Here is a 19,005-nt window from a genome sequence, read left to right on the forward strand (position 1 = left end):
AAACCCATCCTGGAACCTGGCCTTACTTTGAGGGTCCTAGGCACTTCTTGTAGGTTTTTCAGAGAGCCAGTGATGCAAAGATCAAACTATCATGAATTTTTAGTATAATAGAATATATATGTATCAAGAAGAGCAGTTAACCTCCAGGAAAATTACAGATGAGAAGAGTAAATTAAAAATAAGATACAGTTCATAAAGACAAAGTTAATTAAAAATAAAAAACTGGGAAAACAAATTTAAAGCTTGCTATATAAAAATAAGCATGATTGTTCATTTATTTTAAATTTTTTTTTTTTTTTTTTTTTGCTGAGGAAAGTAGGTTTTAAATTCTTCAAGAGTAATTGCATTTTACAGACTACAGCTTAATGGTAATTAATAATTATGGAAAACTAAGAGGTTTTTCTACATTCTTCTGATATGGACCACTAAAGAGATACAGTGAGTCATAGTTTTGTGAATTGTTGAATTATTTAAAAGTGACAAGACTAATTTAAAAAGTACAGTTTCATATGAGAATAAATGATTAGTGAATCCCCCCCTTTTTTTTCTTTGAGGCAGCTTCTCCATTGCCCAGGTTAGAATGCAGTGGTGTGATCATGGCTCACCACAACCTTGAGCTCCTGGGCTCAAGCAATCCTCCCACCTCAGTGTCCCAAGTAAAGTAGCTGGGACTGTAGGCATGCACACCACCATGTCCAGCTATGTTTTTCATTTTTTTGTGGAGATGGGGGTCTCACTATGTTGCCCATATTGGTCTCAAATTTCTGGTCTGAAGCAATCCTCCCATCTTTGCCTCCCAAAGTGCTCGGATTGTAGGTGTGAGCCCCCACTCCTGGCCTGATTAGTGATTTTGAAATCAGCAAATACCATGACACAAAACAAAGCAACCTACCAAGTCCTTCAGTCTACAAATGCTAACTCTTCACTTTCATTGAAGACAAAGCCACTAAGATGAGCGGGCTAATAAGCAATTTTAATATTTGACCTTTTCTTAGCTCCCACTTGGCCCCCTAATTATTCTTATTCATCATAATGGTAAGGGAGCAAGTTTTATTTTGGTAGCCTTAGAAACTGTGGATTTTAATGCAGAGCTTTTTATACTCTTAATGAAATAGATCTAATTTCTAGTATAATTTGTCCGATAGTTTAAGAAATTATGTATGAGCATAAAAGCTTTATTTCCTCATGTGCAATTATGAGAGGCAATGTGTGGTGTTACTCTCTCAGATCAGAGACAATTATGGAAGATAAACATGGTCAAACTTGAACACAAGGATTTGGGTTTTAAGTACAACTTTATATGGGTGCATTTGTAATATGATGAAGAAGATATTAAAAGATATTTTAAAGGAGGAAAAAGCATTGCTATTCTTTCTCTAGAATTCAAACTGTGTTCAGTCAGAATGAGTGTAGAAAACTCAGTGAAACTTTAAATATTGTTGCTAACATTTGATATGACATACTGTTTAATACTGTTACTAATATTTGAAATGAAAATATATATGTACTATTACTAATATATAATATGAATTTACATATACTGTTTAATACTGTTGCTAATATTTGATCTGATATATAGATATGGTAACATAGATAACAGAATTCTACCTCTGTATACTAAATTAAAAGGCAATGAATTTTTAAACTAATGGCTAAAAAACCAAATTAAGATCTTAGTAATCATCTGCTCCAACTCATAGTTTACAAATAGTATTTCCAGTTGTTTGGAGAAAGCAGAAAATTCAGACAGAAGTCTTTTTTCCTTTATAAATAAGATGGTTTTACTAGATTTTTTCCTTAGATTGGCTTCAAAATTTTTAGTAAACTGAGTAGTAGTTATGATTTTCTAGTACAAGTCCTTATAATCTGGTACCCTGTAAAAGTCTGGTTTTCTTGAGGCTTTACCCTAAAATCACATTCTTTTAAATAATTTATTTAATGAAATCAATGTAGAATACAATGTTTCTGTTTCTTGAAGCGTGAGGAATACTTGACTGATCAATTCAGCATTGTGCTGACACACTGCAGAAATGTCAGCCTTCACACATCGCAGGATAAAAATATAATGTTAAAACATGTCTAAATGGGAGAGCTTATTTTCTTATTTGAAATGTATTTCGATTAGCCTTTCCTGTCACAGATACTTGAGCATGTTTTGGTGTGCTTTAAGAATCTAACGCAGGAGCTACATGAATAGAATAGGTATGTAAGCATATGTCTTGCGTTTCTGAATGGTGATGGGAGAGACTGGCATCATCTTTCTTGAAGAAATAATTTTTGTAACTTTCTGAAGGAAACACCTGGGACAAGACCTCTAGTGGGTGCGGAGGTGAGACTAGGGGGAGAGGAAGAGAATGTTCTTGTTCCGACTGTCTGCTATTCTAAAGCATCACTGTTTGAGACATTTATAATTGCAATTGGATGTAAAACACAGAGTCGATGATGGGGGAAAGAATTCTACATTAATAGACAATGAATCGGGTGACATAACAGCCTTTTTCTTGTCTCTGATTTCTTTGATAGATTTACTTCCTTAGGGAAAAAAATCTACAGTTGTTTAATTTTTTTCCTGCTCTATTGTAAACACTTTGCAGCTGTTTCTCTTTTTTTTTTACCATTTATAAAATGACCATAGTTTTGAAAGAATGTCCTCTTAAAAGCAATCAATTGCTTCAGAGTACAGAAGGAAAATTATTAAAGATACAAACAATTTCTAGAATCACTGGATTGACAGAACTATTTTGTCACTTGGTATTAAAGTTGCTTATTCGGAGTAATGTTTACTCATCTACTGCTGTGGCAACTGTTAAAATAAACAAAGCTCCTTGAAGCAATAAAGAGCATTTAAAACATACTTAGTTGGTTCTAAGAGTTTATTAATGGAGGTTCTAAGCATTTAAGGCACTGTTGCCTAGGCCATTAATAGTGAGACCTTGTTTGGCCTTGCTCAAGGGATAAAGGAACTGGGAGGGCACATCATACTAAAAATTCAGCTCTGAGAGCACTTACCTTTAATAGCATCATCTAAAATTACTGCCTTGAGCTACTATAGAATGGCAAATTAAAGTGTGCGTAAACCTCTCTGTGATCATAGTGCAGTAATAGGAAAATTATTCTATATATATTGAAATGCAAATATTTTTGCAAAGGTTTTGTGGCCACCTTAACCATTTCATATTTGCAAGAGATTTTCCCCCTTTCTATATTGATACACTGTAAGTTGTTAAAGTCAAATTGATCATTTTTCCTGCTTCTAGAGTTTTTTCGAAATTGCATACCATCTTTTGTCTTTAGAAAATAATACTCATGGGGCTGGCTGGGCTTGGTGGCTCATGCCTGTAATCCCAGCACCTTGGGAGGCCTAGACAGGTGGATCATGAGGTCGGGAGTTTGAGACCAGCCTGAGGAAGATGGTGAAACCTTGTTTCTACTTAAAAAAGAAATTAACTGGAACTGTCTGTGATTCCACCTACTCAGGAGGCTGAAGCAGGAGAATCACTTGAATCTGGAAGGCAGAGGTTGCAGTGAGCCAAGATCTCATCACTGCACTCAAGCCTGGGTGACAGAGCAAGACTCCATCTCAAAACAAAAGGAAGAGAAAAGAAAATTCATGAATGAGGCAGTCCAGGTGTTTACGATTCACATGGCAACATCAATGTTTATAAAGCAGGTCACTTGATAACTTGTTATCTCAGTTTTTTATTGTGAGCTCTTCAGGCCTGGTAAGGTCTTTTGTTTGGAGAATTACTGTCAACTGTTGTATTATTTTGGATTGTTAAAACCAGGTAGAAATAGTGGAAACGACAGTGCTGAAGCACCTTAGCTAAAGCAAATAATCTTTTTCCTTTGAACACATTGGCCTGAATTTTTGTTGTTCTGTCAACAGTAACACTGTTGCTGCCAGAGGATGGTGGTTCAGCTCCCTGAGAGGCCACCAAAAAGGTAGGGTATCAGGACGTTGTGCAGCAAGAATAGGATTCCTCCTTATGGAAAGGAATGAATGTGCTTTAAATGTCTCCAGGTTTTGAACAAAGGCATATCACACTTGATAGAAAAGCAGTTATTTGCCTTCGAAGGCTTTTCTAGCTTGAGTGTGCCATATTGCCAAGTTCAAAGGCATATTTTGCCCTAGATAGAGATAACTCACTTAATTAATAGCATTTAAAGTCCTTGTAGATTTGGATAACTCCTGGGTAGGATCTTCCCATACGAGTAAAGCAGAGAATTCAGCATTGTGACTGTCATCGGTCAAATGGGATGATTTCAAATGGAAAGTAAGTGAAGCTGGAGTTTTGGAGGTGGTTTGTCTTTTATTAATTTTGTTTATTTTTTAGTTTAGGCATTAGTTATCTATTGCTGCATATAAACTGCCATATACATTTAGTAGCTTAACACAACAAACACTCTCAGAGTTCTTAGGAGTCAGGACTCCAGGTGTGGCTTGGCTGGATCCTCTGGTGCCGTGTCTCTTCCGTCTGTAATCCAGGGACACCCATGTGACCATGATGTCAGAACAGGACCTGCCTTTAGGGTGACTTGGGTGGCTGTTGGCTGTAAACCTCAGTTTCTTGCCACATGGGCCTCTCTTTAGGATACATAGCAAGGCAGCTGGCTTCCCTCAGGGTGAGCAAGGGAGAGGGACACTCAAGCCTCAGCCCTTCTGTAGCTTAGCTGCAGAAGTGCTACCCCAATACTTTTACTACATTATGTTCATTAGAAGTGAGTCTGTAGATAGAGCCCACACTCAAAAAGAGGCAGTCGCACAAATGAGCACATTCCACCCTTGTCCTCTTCATAGCATGTTGGACTTTGCTATAAATAATGGTAACTAAAAGGTTGTGATGTGGGAAACCAAGACCAGGCTCTGTTCTTCCACCTCCCAAGCTAATCATGGGAAATCTTCCTTTTAATATACGTATTTTGATTGCAAATACTATAAAGCCTCACATAGCACAGTTATAAAACTGAAACAACGACATACATACAGAGCATTTGCCATCATGTTCACTGAAGGCCTTGTGCTAAGTGCAGAGGGTGTGCGAAGGGGTCTGAGGCAGTGGGCCCGGCTTCGGCCTCACTGAGACCTTGATATTTAACTGGGGACAAAGATACACAGAGTAAGGATGTGTATGGTGGTGAGGTCATGCGCTTCTTGATGACAGCACAGACTCAGGATCCCAACTGCAGGGGCTGAAACCTAAGCCAGGCTACATAGTCGTACCCACTGGGCCTGCTTCTTCACATGTAAAAAGAAATGACAGACTCTGCAAAATGAGGATAATAATTACAAGAGTTAATGGACATGAAATGCATAGATCCAGACTTGACACACAGTAAGCATATTAGTATGAGCTATTACTAACATAAATGAATAGATACATGCACTATGCACGCTCTTTAAGAGGGGAATATCACACAAGTAACTTTTATTTTTCTCCTGATCCAGAAATTCACAGAATTAGATAATTTTATTGCCCAACATGGATTAACATTTAAAAAAATCTAACCTAGGCTAAAAAAAAAAACAAAAGAGAGAGAGAAATGTTCCCATTTATTACATTTTTATTTGGGGTCCATGTTAATTGGTATGCTGCTATTGCCACCAGAAATTCTTCATACCTTGATACCCTGTGGCTTTCTTTTAGATGTCCTCAAGTTGTTTTCATTTTGTTTTTATTCATTCATTTGTTCATTTTGTAAGCATGATTCCCTACTCTGGAGCAGATATAGTAATGGGTATGAAGATGACAGAGATAACAAAGGTTCTACCCTACCCCCAAAGGCCTCACTGACGTAAAAGTACGTGCAAGCGGTGCTGGATGAGATGTACACTTGAGGGGGCACCAGGGAGTAAGACATCTCATTGGAGGAGGGTATGGTCCTGGTTAGCTTCCAGGAGAGGAAATGTGAGCTGTGCAGGAAAATGACTGATGCAGAAAGGACAGGGCAGATTCAGGTGATGTGGTTTTGCAGTAGCATGGAGAGCAGGATGGGCACAGGTGGGAAACTGGAGCTGCTAACATAGCAGGAGCCAGGCAACCCCAAACACAGGGAGAGAATGATCACTTCCATGGCCACTCGGAGGGAAACCAAAGTCCTCAGAGCCCTTGCAAGGCCCGGCATTGTCTGGCCTCCTGGAGGCCTCTGCTTACGTACTGGGCTCTCTGGGGATGTCTTGGGCAAGTTAGAGTGACCAGGCTTGCTTCCACTTTGCATGAGTGCTTCTCCCAGGAGAATTGACAGGGATCACCTCCCTCACCTCTGGGCTTTTACCTCACCTTTCTCTGTACACCTTCTTCATTGCTCCTAAGGCAATGAAGCCTGCCTCTCCTCCCCTAGGCTGTGGCTTTCCCTTCTCTGGTGGGAACTTGTGGACATGGCACTTCCTTTCCAACATACCACATGCTTTGCTATTGACCATGCTCATTGTTTACCACTGTCTCCCCACCAGAACGTCAGCTCCCAAAGGTGAGGTACATTCTGTCATTTCCGTTTTGCTCTCTGATGTAGCCCAAATGCCTAAGACAAGGCCCTCCACACAGTGTGTGCTCACTACATGTTTGTTGGCAGATGAATGACCAAATGTCTCTACAATGTTCTGTAAGAGACTTCAACTCTGGATGAGAAATAAGAAGCAGAAGGACAAAAGTAGCTGGAAAGAGAATCCAAGCTTGTATTCTTGTTGTAGATTGCCTGTTTTAGGTGTTTGCCTGTCACTCCATTCTTTGGTGTGAACATTTCTTTCTGTTTTGAATTTTAAAGAAAGGAGGTTGAGATGAGGGCAGTGGTGTAGAAAGCTACAAATATGTGTGTGACTCCTTTGGAATAAAAAGAACTTCTTGTGGATTCCTGTGCTCTTCCCCCATGCATTTTGCTTTATTGCATTTTTATTATAATAAAAATGCACTTTATTGCATTTTGCTTCTTTCTTGTCTGACTTCTAGAGTCAGCCATGGAAACAGGGACCACGGGTCCTAATGCAGACCCTTGGTTGAAGTGTGCTATGCTCCTGTTGTTCGCATTCTGGGATTAGTGCTTCTTGATCTGTTCTTCCTGTCTGGGTACCCGTCACTCACACCCTGATGCGCCCCCCAGCCTGGACTGTGCCCTAGTCCCAGATGCTCAGCAGTTCTGTGACCAGGAACACTTGGCCCCAGTCTGTTCCCCTGGCTTCTTCTGCTCAGTCTCCTGGGCCTCCCCTTGCTTCCAGCTTCCTGGTTGTGACAGCACATTCATTGCACTTCCACAGGTTGCCTTCCTTTGTTCTTGCTGGGCTGAGGCCCTTCTGCAAGGGCCTGCAAAGACATCCTTACCAGCAGTCATGACAATCTACCCTCCCCGTTGCCCTGGACTTCTTTTGTGAAACCTTTCCTTTTGTAAAGCTGGGCTTTCCTGGTTTTTCTCATATCCATGTCGAATTTTTCTGCTGCTTTTTTCTTCTCCACCTGCCAGTTTCCTTGCCCTCTCTCATCATCAGTGGGCAGAGCTGAGACAAACACCTGCCTTCTTCGTGCTTCTCTTTAGTGTTCTTTCCTTCAAATAGTTCACTTTTTCTTATTATTTCAACTAACATCTCTGTTCAGAGCTTGATCTCCATGCCCCATGATAGTCACCAAGCAGGAATACTGACAGTCTTTGGGGTGGTCCTGTAAGATTATAGTGTATTTTTACTGTACCTTTTCTATATTTAGATATGTTTAGATAGACAAATCCTTGCCATTTTATTATAGTCACCTATAGTATTCAGCACAGTAACATATGCTGCACAGGTTTTTGGCCTAGGAGCAGTAGGCCGCACCATGTTGTCTAGGTGTGCAGCAGAGTGTACCATCTCTGTTTATGTAAAACACAGTTCCCACAAGGACAAAATTACCCAACAATGCATTTCTCAGAACATGTTGCTGATGCTAAAAGGTCCATGAATGTATCTGTGTCTTCTTCAATTTCTATTATCAATGTTTGATAGTCTTCCATTTATAGGTCTTTAACCTCCTTGGTTAGATTTATTTCTAAATATTATTTGTAGCTAGTATGAATGAGATTTCTAAAATTTCTTTTTCAAATAGTTCATGGTGAGTGTATAGACAATACTACTGATTTTCTTGTGTTGATTTTGTATTTTGAAACTTTACTGAATTAAATCTTTCTAACAGTTTTTTGGTTGAGTCTTTAGGGTTTTCTCTATATAAGATTGTGTCATCTGCAAACAGGCAAATTTGTTTTGCTTCTTCCTTTCCAATTTTGATGTATTGATCTCTTTTTCTTGTCTAATTTCTCTGTCTAGGATTTCCTGTATCACAATGAATAGAAGTGTCAAGAGTAGGCATCCTTGTTGTGTTTCTGGTCTTAGAAGAAAAGCTTTAAATTTTCATTGTTGAGTATGGTATTAACTGTGGGTATGTTACATATGGCCTTTATTGTGTTGAAGCCCATTTCTTCTATGCCTAATTTGTTGACAATTTTTACCATGAAGGGTGTTGAATTTTATCAGAGTTTTCTGCATCTTTTGAGATGATCATATGGTTTTTGTTCTTCATTCTGTTAATGTGGTGTTAATAGCACATTGATAGCTATAGGTATGTTGAACCATTCTTGCGTCCCTGGGATAAAGCCCACTTCATCATGGTGAAGGAGCCATTTAATGCATTGTCGAGTTGGATTTGTTTATATTTTGTTGAGGACTTTTGCATCTATGTTCATCAAGGACACTAGCCTGCAATTTTCTTTCTTTGTATTATCCTTGTCTGGTTTTGGTATCAGGGTTATGGTGACCCCATAGGATGAGTATAGAAGTATTCTCTTTTCTTTAATTTTCTTGGAAGAATTTCAGAAGAATTGGTATTATTTCTCTTTAAATGTTTGACAGAATTCATCAGGTCCTGGGATTTTATTTATTTATTCACTTATTATTGAGGGGAGACTTTTTATCACTAATTCCAATCTCCTTACTTTTTACTGGTCTGCTCAGATTTTTTATTTCTTCATGATTCTGTCATGGTAGGTTGTATGTTGCTGGGAATTTATTCATTTCTTCTAGGTTATCCAGTTTATTGATGTATAGTTGTTTATAGGAATCTCTTATAATTATTCATGTGATATCAATGGTAATGTCTCCTTTTTCATCTCTGATCTTAAGTTTTTGCATCTCCTCTCTTTTCTTCTGAGTTTAAGTTTGTGGATTTTATTTCTTTTCTAAAAACCAACCGTAGAGAAAGAGAGATCCAAGATGGCCAATTACTAGCAGCTCAGGATTGTAGCTCCCAGTGAAAGCACAGAGAACAAGTGGACGCCACACTTTCAGACAAAATTTTGTTGCTCACAAACCAGGAGATTCCCAGTGGAGGAGCTCCACAGGTTGCCAGTGCAACTCTTGTGGCTGGCACAGTGGTTTTGCCAGTGCCTCAGTGCGGCGGTTCTTGGTGCAGAGTAAACAGGACTGGGTCCCCTTTTGGTTGACGTTGGAGCTCTGGAAAGGCAGAGTCGCCCAATCAGCTGACTGAAAAGGGGACTCAAGAGAAAAGCCAGACCGGAGATTCCCAGGCAGAAAAGCACCATGAATCTTAATGCTGCTGTTTTAGCTGGTGCAGTGGGTTGCTCAGATTCTGGCCCTGGGAATCAACAAGTTTGATGTCCACTCAGAGACCTAATTTGAAAGTCGGTAATTACAAAGATGACAGATGGATAAATTTACAATGATGGGAAGAAACCAGCATCAAAAGGCTGAAAATACCCAAAATCAGAATGCCTCTCCCTCTACAGGGGATCATAGTTCCTCATCAACAGGGGTACAAGGCCTGATGGAGGACAAGTGCATTCCATTAACAGAATTAGACTTCAGAAAGTGGATAATAAGAAACTTCTGTGAGTTAAAAGAACATGTTCTAGCCCAACGTGAAGAAACTAAGAACCTTAAAAAAAAGGTTTGACGAAATCCTAATGAGAATAGACAATTTAGAGAGGAATATAAGTGAATTAATGGAACTGAAGAATACAATATGAGAACTCCGCGAAGTATGCACAGGTTTTAACAGTCAAATTGATCAGGCAGAAGAAAGGATATCAGAGGTTGAAGACCAACTTAATGAAATGAAACGAGAAGACAAGATTAGAGAAGAAAGAGTGAAAAGGAATGAGCAAAGTCTCCAAGAAATATGGGACTATGCGAAAAGACCTAATTTACATTTGATAGGTGTACCTGAATGTCATCCATGCCGGAAAATATTCTTCAGGATATTGTTCAGGAATGAATCCAAGCCGGAAAATATTCTTCAGGATATTATTTAGGAAAACTTCCCTAACCTAGTAAGGCAGGACAATAATCAACTCCAGGTAATACAGAGAACACCACAAAGATATTCCTCAAGTAGAGCAACCCCAAGACACATAATCATTAGATTCACCAGGGTTGAAATAAAGGAGAAAACACTAAGGGCAGTTAGAGAGAAAGTTCAGGTTACCCATAAAGGGAAGCCTATCAGACTCACAGCAGATCTCTCAGCAGAAACCCTACAAACTAGAAGAGAGTGGGGGGTCAATATTCAATATCCTCAAAGAAAATAATTTTCAACCTAGAATCTCATATCCAGCCAAACTAAGCTTCACAAATGAAGGAAAAATAAAAATTTTCGTGAACAAGCAAGCACTCAGAGATTTCATCACCACCAGGCCTGCTTTACAAGAGCTTCTGAAAGAAGCACTATACACAGAAAGGAACAACCAGTATCAGTCATCCCAAAAACTTACCAAAAGGTAAAGAGTATCTCCATAATGAAGAATCTATGTCAACTAATGGGCAAAATAGCCAGATGGCATTAAATGACAATATTAAACTCACAAATATCAATATTAATCCTAAATTTAAATGGATTAAATGCCCCAATCAAAGACACAGACAGGCAAATTGAATAAAAAGTCAAAACCCATTGGTACACTGTATCCAGATCCATCTCATAAGCAAGGACACACAAAGACTTAAAACAAAGGATTGGAGAAAGACTCACCAATCAAATGGGGAGAAAAACAAACAAACAAACAAACAAAAAACAGGAGTTGTAACTTTCGTCTCTGACAGAATAGACTTTAATAGTAACAAAGATTAAAAGAAACAAAGAAGGACATTACATAATGGTAAAAGGATCAATGCAACAACAGGAGTCAATGATTATAAATATAAATGCACCCAATATAGGAGCACCCAGATACATAAGATGAGTTCTTAATGACTTATAAAGAGACTTGGACTCTTGCATAATAATAGCAGGAAACTTTGACACCACATTGTTAATATTCGACAGATCAACAAGATAGAAAATTAACAGGGACATGTATGATTAGAATGCAGACCTGGAACAAGTAAACTCAGTGAATATTTATAGAATTCTTCACCCCAGGTCCACAGAACATACATTTTTCTCAGTATTATATTACACCTATTTGAAAAGTGACCACATAATTGGAAGTAAATCACTCTTCAGCATCGGCATAATACTTCACAGACTTAAACGAAATATTGGTTGGCTGTTTGTTTGTTATTTCTTTTTTTATTCCTTCCTGTCTCTGCTGTTAAGCACAATTATTGGCATAAAAGAGGTTTTTAATACCTATTTTTAGATTGCATTCCAGCCTTGGCAATAGAACAAGACTCCTGTTCTCTTTCCTCCTTTCTCTTTCTCTTTCTTTCTTTCAAAAAAAAAGGAAAATCACACAGGCAAAAAACCAACTGTAGTATTGTTGGCCTTTTCTATTCATTTTTCTAGTGTCTATTTTATTTGTTTCTGCTCTGATCTTCATTATATATTTACTTCTACCAACTTTGGGCTTAGTTGCCTTTTCTTTTTCTAGTTCCTTGAGGTGGAATGTTAGGTTGTTTGAGTTCTTTCTTGTTTCTCATGTAAGCATTTACTGCTATAAGCTTTTCTCTTAGAACTACTTTTGCTGCATTCCATAAGTTTTGGTATGTTGTGTGTCCAATTTTGCTAATTCCAAGGTATTTTCTAATTTCCCTTTCACTATCTTACTTTCTTCTTTGACTCATTGACTGTTTAGGAGCATATTTAGTTTCCACATATTTGCAAATTTTCTGAAAATTTTCTTGTTTTTGATTTCTGATTTCATACCATTGTGGTTGGAAAAGACACTTGATATGATCTCAGTCTTTTAAAAATTGTTGACACTTCTTTTGTGATGTAACATATGTGCTATTCTGAGAGTCATCCATTTGTGCTTAAGAAGAATGTGCATTCTGCTGCTGTTGGATAGAATGTTCTGTATATGTCTCTTAGGTTCATTTGGTCTAAAATGTAGTTTAAGTCTGATGTTTCCTTATGAATTTTCTGTCTGGATATTCTGTCCATTTCTAAAAATGGGTATTAAAGTCCCCTACTATTATTACATTATAGTCTGTATTTGTTATATCCATTGATATTTGCTTTATATAGAGAGACGTTCCAATGTTGGGTGCATATATATTTACAACCATTACAATTGATCTCTTTATCACCATATATTGACCTTCTTTGTCTCATTTTACAGTTCTTAAAGTCTATTTTATTTGATATAAGTCTAACTATCTCTGTTGTCTTTTGGTTTTCATTTGCATGGACTATCTTTTTTCATTCTTCCACCTTCAGTCTCTGTATTTTTAAATATTTCTTTTAAAAAATTCATTCATTCATGCTATGTCTTTTGATTGGGGAATTTAATCCATTTACATTCAAGGCAATTTTTTTTCTTAAAGAAAGTATGCTTACATTTGTCTTTTACTGCTAGATTTCCCCATTGACCTAATTAGGACCTAATGGAGAAAAAAATGTTCTTTTTTATTTTTATATATTTAGTTGGTACAAGTGCAATTTTGTTACATAAATACATTGCCTAGTAGTGAGGTCTGGGCTTCTAGTGTAACCATTACCTGAACAGTATACATGGTATTAAGGTAATTGTTGGTAGTTAAGGACTTACTACTGTCATTTTGTTTATTGGTTTTTGATTGTTTTGTATTTCAGTTTGTTCATTTTTTTTCTCATTTGCTGTCTTCCTTTGCGATTTCATGATTTTCTCTAGTGGTATGCTTTGATTTTGTACTTTTTGTCTTTTTTTGTATCTACTATAGGTTTTTGCTTTGTGGTTACCATGAGGCTTACATAAAGCATTTCATAGTAGAACAGAGTATTTTAAGTGAATAACAACTTAACTTCAATCACATATAAAAAGTCTGCACTAGGCTGGGCATGGTTGTGCTTGCCTGTAATCCCAGCAATTTGGGAGGCTGAGGCAGTCAGATTACTTGAGGTCAGGCGTTTGAGACCAGCCTGGCCAACATGTTGAAACCCCATCTCTACTAAAAATACAAAAATTAGCCTGGTGTGGGGTTGCATGTGCCTGTAATCTCAACTACTTGGGAGGCTAAGGTAGGAGAATCACTTGAATCCAGGAGGTGGAGGCTGCAGTGAGCCAAGATTGTGCCACTGCACTCCAGCCTGGGCAACAGGGTAATATTCTGTTTAAAAAAAAAACAAATAGTCTGCCCTTTTATAATCCATCCCCAATAGCATTTTATGTGTTTGGTGTCACAATTTATGTCTATTTGCACTATGTATACCTTAAATTATTGTAGCTATTATTATTTTAAATAATTTTGTCTTTTACCTTCTTCATATTTCTTGGTTACATTTTAAGACCAGTGATGATATATTTTAATTTTCTGTTTCTCATCTTGCCCAACATAATGAGGAACACAGAATAAATACCCAGTTAATTACTTTTTAATTGACATGTCTATTTAGGAAGTGACACTGATCCAGTGACATCTGATACCATCTTTTGTTAAGCACCCCTGGTTTTGTCAACCTGCCTTTGTTAATGACCTTCTCATTCTCTTCTCTCTTTTCATCCACAGCATGTGCATTCCGATACAATGGTCTCTCCTTTGTCTACCTTATCTACCTCTTGCTCATTCCTCTGTTCTCAGAACCAACAAAAACAACGATGCAAGGTAAGAGACTTTTGCTATTCTATACCACAGAGTTATATACAGTCTGAATGTATTTTGCTGGGATCCTTGGAATTGTCATTATCTAATGGCGAGATGGTATCTATCCAGCAGGGCTAGTACTGCATGGAGTGGATGTCAAACATTTTAACAATTACAGTAAGTAGAGCTGTGTAGAAGTTGTTTGTGATTCATGTTTTTGTCACTTACACAGTTAATAAATTCCCTATTAGGGCTTCATAGCAAACATGGCAGTATCACTGGAATGTTTGGCTAGTTAACACTAACTCAAAGTATTGTCAACAAAATAAGACAATGGGATAAAAACATTGGCACATGCATTTGACAGTTGGGTTGTGGAGAGAATATGGTGGCAATTGGAAGAGGCAGAGCAGTATTTGACATTTTTGAGCCACTTAACAGGAGAATGACATGGGAAGCCTGGTCCAGGTGTAACTTCCTACACTAGTTAAAGTTTCTTAAATAAGTCTCAATAACATAATGAAAGAGAATAAATTGATTTGGGGGTGTAGTTCCTCAGGTGTGTTTCCGCAACACTTTAGATCCTATTCTGGTTACTCTGTAAGAACCTCAAGGCATAGAATACAGAGTAGTGACTATAATATTTACGGTTCTAATTAGAAAACATGTCTGGCTTGTGAATTTTTCAACTTGAAGTTTTTCACAAGTATTAAAATTAAATTATAGTGAGTTAATTTAATAAATTGTTGTTCTTCAAAACACCACCGTTATGGGAGGTATGGCCTGTGTCAAATGTCTTAGGTGAGTGCAATGGCCATATGTTTACAAGAAAGGAAAAGGAAGTTGTTTGACCCCATCTATGGAGTGGTGTGGGAAAGGTCATTAGTGATTTCCTCGTTAGTGATGAACTCTTTAGAAAAAGAAGTAAAAACCACAGTGTGCACAGAACAACAAATAATGACTTAATTTTTCCCCTTCTCCCTGATTCTCTGTAAAATTCATAAGGCATATTATGATCATTCATCATAGTAGTTATGACTACAGATACCATGTTGATTTTCATGTCTCTAGATAACAGTATTTCTAAGTCACCTAAATCCTTAATACACAATGTATATAAAGGGTAAAGAAATGTGAGTTTATTCAAATCCTTATAAAACAAACATACATTGTTAATTGGACCCCACCCCACCCCATTCCTAAAGGATTCAGCATAAACAGAATAGTTTCTGGCCTGAAACAAAATGATAGCATACAGGCAATGACTATTCTATGGTTTGGAGTTCCTTTTTCAAAGAAAGAAGGTTGTGTGTGTATTCACAATAAAGTGCTTTTAAGATGAGTATCTTTATATATCCAGTTAAGTTATCTATTACTTTTACATCAATGTGGCTCTTTATTGTTTTACTTGGAAATCAAGTAACTGGGATTTCCCCTACATACTTCTGTGATGACCCCTGACTTTTTCTTTTTCCCAAACTAACCAGCCCTGAATATGCAGCAATGTTAGACATGGCAAACAGTTTATGGTTTACGGACATCAGTTCATTCTGAGGTATGCCAGGGACTGACATTATCAGGGAGAACACAGATGAAACATAAAATCAAAAGAAAAAAAATGAATCCTCTCTGCATAAGGAAATATCATGAAGTAACAAAATGTTACAAGGTCAGTGCACAAATAGGTGCACAGGTGTCTGCTGGCCTGCTTATGATAAGAGAGGAGGGAAGGAGTTGGAAAAGGAAATCCACACACATCCTTCTAGTGAGCATCTGAAAGCAGCATTCAGATGACTTATTTTCCCCTTTCCCCATTTTAGCTCCAAGAACCATGACTGACATGCAACATGACCTCATTTATGTGTTTGAATCCATGCATTTCTAGATCTGTGTTTTGAGACATCTTATGTTAGATGAAGCTTGTCCAACCCATGGCCCATGGGCCACTTGTGGCCTAAAACACACATTTGCAAAATTTCTTAAAACATTATGAGATTTATGGGAGGACTTTTTTTTTTCCTCATCAGCTATCATTCATGTTAGTATATGTTATGTGTGGCCCAAGACAATTCTTTTTCCAGTGTGGCAAGAAAAGTTAAAAGATTAGACACCCTGGGTTAGACATTACTTGTGGTGTAAGGTCCTATGTGGAGTCAATGTATGTGAGTGATGGATCTGGAATAGTGAATGAAGCATGGCTTTCTAGGGAAACTCAGGTTCAAACATACTCAGACTTTCCAGTGTGTGTTCATACACATCTCTATAAATTGTAGGAAAGTACATTGGCAAACTGAAGGGACTGTCAGCAAGTCCTGCCCTCCCTGCTTTCAGACAGCCTGCACCTGAAACAATACGTTTGGATTAGCCTTAGGAGCCTGTTAGGCCGCCACATATTGCTGGCAGGGTGTACTAATGCAGACCCCGCCAGAACTGGAAGTGAGATTCATACATGTAAGCATGGATCCATGGCCCACTGCCCTCCATTTGGTCTGCTGAGGTTTTTTTCTTGTGTGACTATTTTTCTAACATGTATATCCATAGAGGTAGGTGCCAAGGATGTGGAGAAGATTAGTGTCATAACTTGGAAGGCAGTACTTTGCTATCATTCTTAGGGTAGTCTTTAACATAAAATTCCAGTCTCTCTACTGTTCTGTAGACCAGGGTTGTCCACTGTTTTGCTCTCAGTGCCGTCAATAGGACAAAGAATATCTGAGTATGATTAGGTGCTTTCCCACGCCTGTGTTTAAGCTGAAGATTTGTTGCAAAGCCTTATATACTACTGTGCTGCAGAAGAAGGAAGATGATCAGCAGTTATATGACGAAATGTGAAAGAATTTTGTTTTTAAAAATTAGGGTGATGAAAAATGCTTGGAGGCTCAGTACACTTAACTCTTGGATATTATCTGATTAGTGAGGGCTGTAACTTATAGAATCATGGATTTCTAAAGTTGGAACAGCTTTTAGGAGTTATCAAGCCTATTCCAGTAAACAGTGGTAGAATATTCTACAATAGCCACCACATTAGGGGGTCACATGGTTTCTTCTTAGATGCTAATGGTGCCAGGGAGATATCTGTGGCCCTCGGAAGTCTACAGTATTATCAGACAGTTGAATACTGTCTGAAGCCCACCTGATTTGAATCAACTTGAAATCCACCTCCCTGCAAATCCAAGCTATTGTTTTCAACTTAAAACAGCAAAGAAAGAATTAACAGAGAAAATCACTTTATAATACTGTTGTGAAGGAAACTATCAAAAGATTGAGATTCGACTCAATGACGTCCTCTTTTTAGAAATCTAGGTTTTTAGAATTCTTGATTTGCTATTTCAGACCTTGACATGTATAATTATCTCAGTAGGTAAGGCCCCAACCAGAAATCAGGACTCACTCTAAGCATTTTAAAAAGAGAACATTAAACAGAGAGGATTGGTTACTGAAGGGGATGGAAGAGCCAGGAAGCCAAAAGGAATGTTGAAATGACTGGAACATCAGCAAGGCAGGAAGGCTGAGAGAAGTCAGTGGGGCAGCATGAGCAGAGCTCAAGAACCAGGGCCATCCAGGAGTGCTAGACCCTCAGGAGAAGGTCCAGAAATGGCTCTATGTACAACCAGGCCTTGTCTGGGTCTCTTCACTGTCAGCCGTGGCCATCCCAAGCTAGTCATCGAGTACCCATCACTTATCTAATGTCCTCTGCCTTCAGCCTTCATTCAGTACACAGGATATTCTTAGTTACTACTGGATGGGATTTCTGGACTGTCTGATAGTGGTTACTGTTGAAACCAATTGAAAAGGGCTATAGACTTCGGACAATTTTAGAATCAAAATTTAAGAGTTTTTTATTTGGTGCATAACTGAAGGAAGCACCTATCCTAGATTTGTGGGTGGGACCTCCCATGGACACCTGGAAGGGCTGATGGACACAGCTGACAGGGAAGAGGCCCAGGCAAGGCCTGCTTGCACATAGAGCCATTTCTGGACCTTCTCCTGAGGGTCTAGTGCTCCTGGATGGCCCTTGTTCTTGAGCTCTGCTCATGCCCCAGCCTGTCCTGCCTTGCTGATGTTCCAGTGGCTTCAACATGCCTTTTGGCTTCCTGGCTCTTCCATCCCCTTCAGTAATCAATCCTCTCTCTTTAATGTTCTCTTTTTAAAATAGAGTGATTCCTGATTTCTTGTTGGGGCTTTAACCTACTGAGATAATTACACACGTCGAGATCTAAAATAGCAAATCAAGAATTCTAAAAGCCCAGATTTCTAAAAACTTAGTTCCATCCACACTGACTTCCTCTCAAGGCTCTTCTGTCAGAATCTCTTCTGAAGAGCTGTGCACAGTGTATGCTATGATGTGAGTTGGGAATTCCCTTTCAGGACTGAGCCTCTCATTCCAGCAGCTCGAAGGTGCTTCTTTGACCACTCTCCGCAAAATCCCTCCCTGGGAATTGGTGGTGGCTGAAGCGTGCTGCTTTTTTTTTAAATAAGAGATGGGGTTTCACCATGTTGGCCAGGATGGTCTCAAACTGCTGACCTGAGGTGTTCTACCCACCTCGACCTCCCAAAGTGCTAGGATTATAGGCATGAGCCACCGTGCCCAGCCAGGGAGCTGCTTTACACAAACTTCACCTCACCAGCCACAGGCAGCCTGCACCCAATGACTGCTCAACACAGAGTGCTGAGACCTCAAAGTTGGAAAGTCTCTGAAGGGCTGTGGCAGCTCCAGAGCATCCCAGCAGCTAAGGCCTCCACTGCAAGAGTGTGACAATCTGATCTGTCCCTCTGTGGGGTCCAGATTTCCTACTCCCTGCAAGGTATCCCTGCAAGGAAACTGCCTCATAATCCCCGTGTCCCAAGAATCCACCTCAGCTTCTGTTGCTGGGAAACCAGATCTCAGAAGGTCTTTGAAGCAGAAACCTCAGTCCCTGATGGAGCTCGGGGACAGAGGAGTCAGCATAGAGGTGGAGGGACCTTGACACAGAAGAGGCCATCACACCCGGGGAAGGCCGCATACATGGGAAAGGGCAGAGCCAGATGCTGCAGCG

At 38.9% G+C, this 19,005-nt stretch overlaps 1 protein-coding gene across 6 annotated transcripts in view; it reads left to right on the forward strand.

Annotated features, from left to right (window-relative positions):
- Positions 1-19,005, forward strand: part of PIEZO2 (piezo type mechanosensitive ion channel component 2) — a 493,339-nt gene that overhangs the window by 78,743 nt on the left and 395,591 nt on the right. For all 6 annotated transcript variants that reach the window (XM_003734614.7, XM_054243960.2, XM_054243956.2 and 3 more), the window contains exon 2: positions 13,898-13,993. In XM_003734614.7, the coding sequence (XP_003734662.3) occupies positions 13,898-13,993 (96 nt within the window). The remainder of the gene's footprint in view (positions 1-13,897; positions 13,994-19,005) is intronic.

Source organism: Callithrix jacchus, chromosome 13 (assembly GCF_049354715.1).
Source record: "Callithrix jacchus isolate 240 chromosome 13, calJac240_pri, whole genome shotgun sequence".
NCBI lineage: Eukaryota > Metazoa > Chordata > Mammalia > Primates > Cebidae > Callithrix > Callithrix jacchus.